We start from the raw sequence: 1,345 nt of genomic DNA, 5'->3' as shown, positions 1-1,345 counted from the left end.
CCGGCGCCTGGCGTTGACCTTGACCCGGGCCCCGCCAACCACAGATGGACACAAGGACGGTGCTGCTCGTCCTGCAAGCCTTGCTGGTGCTGCCCCTGGCTGATGGCACTGCCCCCATCCTGCGCTTTGTGGCTGTGGGTGACTGGGGCGGGGGCCCCAATGCCCCGTTCTACACAGCCCGGGAAACGGCCAATGCCAAGGAGATTGCCAGGACGGCGAAGATCCTAGGCACAGACTTCATCCTGTCACTGGGGGACAATTTCTACTTCACCGGCGTGCATGATGCCTACGACAAGCGGTTCCAGGTGTGTGGCACTGGAGTGGGGGCAGGGGCACGTGGAGAAGCCGTGGGAGGCAGAGGGAAGCCGACACCTGTGGGGACCTAAGGCTCTCGGGGTCTCTCTTGTCCTCGGCTCCGGAGTTGGTGGGGGCATTGGGGTGGCTGCTTGAGCCCGGGGTGGGGGTACCCTTTCTGTCTGCTGCAGGAGACCTTTGAGGATGTGTTCTCTGACCCCTCCCTCCACAATGTGCCCTGGTACGTGCTGGCTGGCAACCATGACCATCTGGGCAACGTCTCGGCACAAATCGCCTACTCCGGGATCTCCAAGCGCTGGTGAGCCTGCTCCCCACCCGTCCCCAAGCCTCGCTCAGGGGCACAGAGGGGCCCACTGGCCTGAGCGGACCCTGGGGCCTCTCCACCCGACATGTGTGCACACCACTCCTGTGCCCTCCGCAGGAACTTCCCCAGCCCTTACTACCGCCTGCGCTTCAAGATCCCACGGTCCAACGTGACCGTGGCCATCTTCATGCTGGACACCGTGACGCTGTGCGGCAACTCGGACGACTTTCTCAGCCAGCAGCCGCAGAGGCCCCGTGACCCACAGATGGCCCGCACGCAGCTGTCCTGGCTCAAGAAGCAGCTGGCGGCGGCCAAGGAGGACTATGTGCTGGTGGCCGGCCACTACCCGGTCTGGTCCATTGCTGAGGACGGGCCCACCCACTGCCTGGTCCGCCAGCTGCAGCCACTGCTGGCCACGTACAAGGTCACCGCCTACCTGAGTGGCCACGACCACAACCTACAGGTGAGGGACCTGCAGGAGGGGTCGGGTGGGGAGTCAGGTCAGGGGCCACCTCCCCAGTGGATGTGCCACATGGCACATTGGGGTCCTCCTGCTGTTTGGGGTTCTCCCAAATGTCACTCTCCCTCAAACTCTATGGTCTTTAACCAGGGAAACAGCCCAGAGTTCCCCAAAAGCTATCATCATAGCTACCAGTTGCCAGTAGCTTACTCAGTGCAGACTTGTGAAGTAAGATCAGTACACTCCTACAGGTGGGGAAACTGAGG

General features: G+C 62.6%; 1 protein-coding gene across 1 annotated transcript in view; it reads left to right on the top strand.

Annotated features, from left to right (window-relative positions):
* The first annotated feature begins 6 nt into the window (after window positions 1-6).
* Window positions 7-1,345, top strand: part of ACP5 (acid phosphatase 5, tartrate resistant) — a 1,922-nt gene continuing 583 nt past the window's right edge. The window contains exons 1-3 of the mRNA XM_006765812.2: window positions 7-305; window positions 486-613; window positions 737-1,082. Of these exons, the coding sequence (XP_006765875.1) occupies window positions 45-305; window positions 486-613; window positions 737-1,082 (735 nt within the window). The 5' untranslated portion in view covers window positions 7-44. The remainder of the gene's footprint in view (window positions 306-485; window positions 614-736; window positions 1,083-1,345) is intronic.

Source organism: Myotis davidii, unplaced genomic scaffold, assembly GCF_000327345.1.
Source record: "Myotis davidii unplaced genomic scaffold, ASM32734v1 scaffold1439, whole genome shotgun sequence".
NCBI classification, from domain to species: Eukaryota; Metazoa; Chordata; class Mammalia; order Chiroptera; family Vespertilionidae; genus Myotis; species Myotis davidii.
This window is presented reverse-complemented; position numbering and strand designations above follow the sequence as displayed.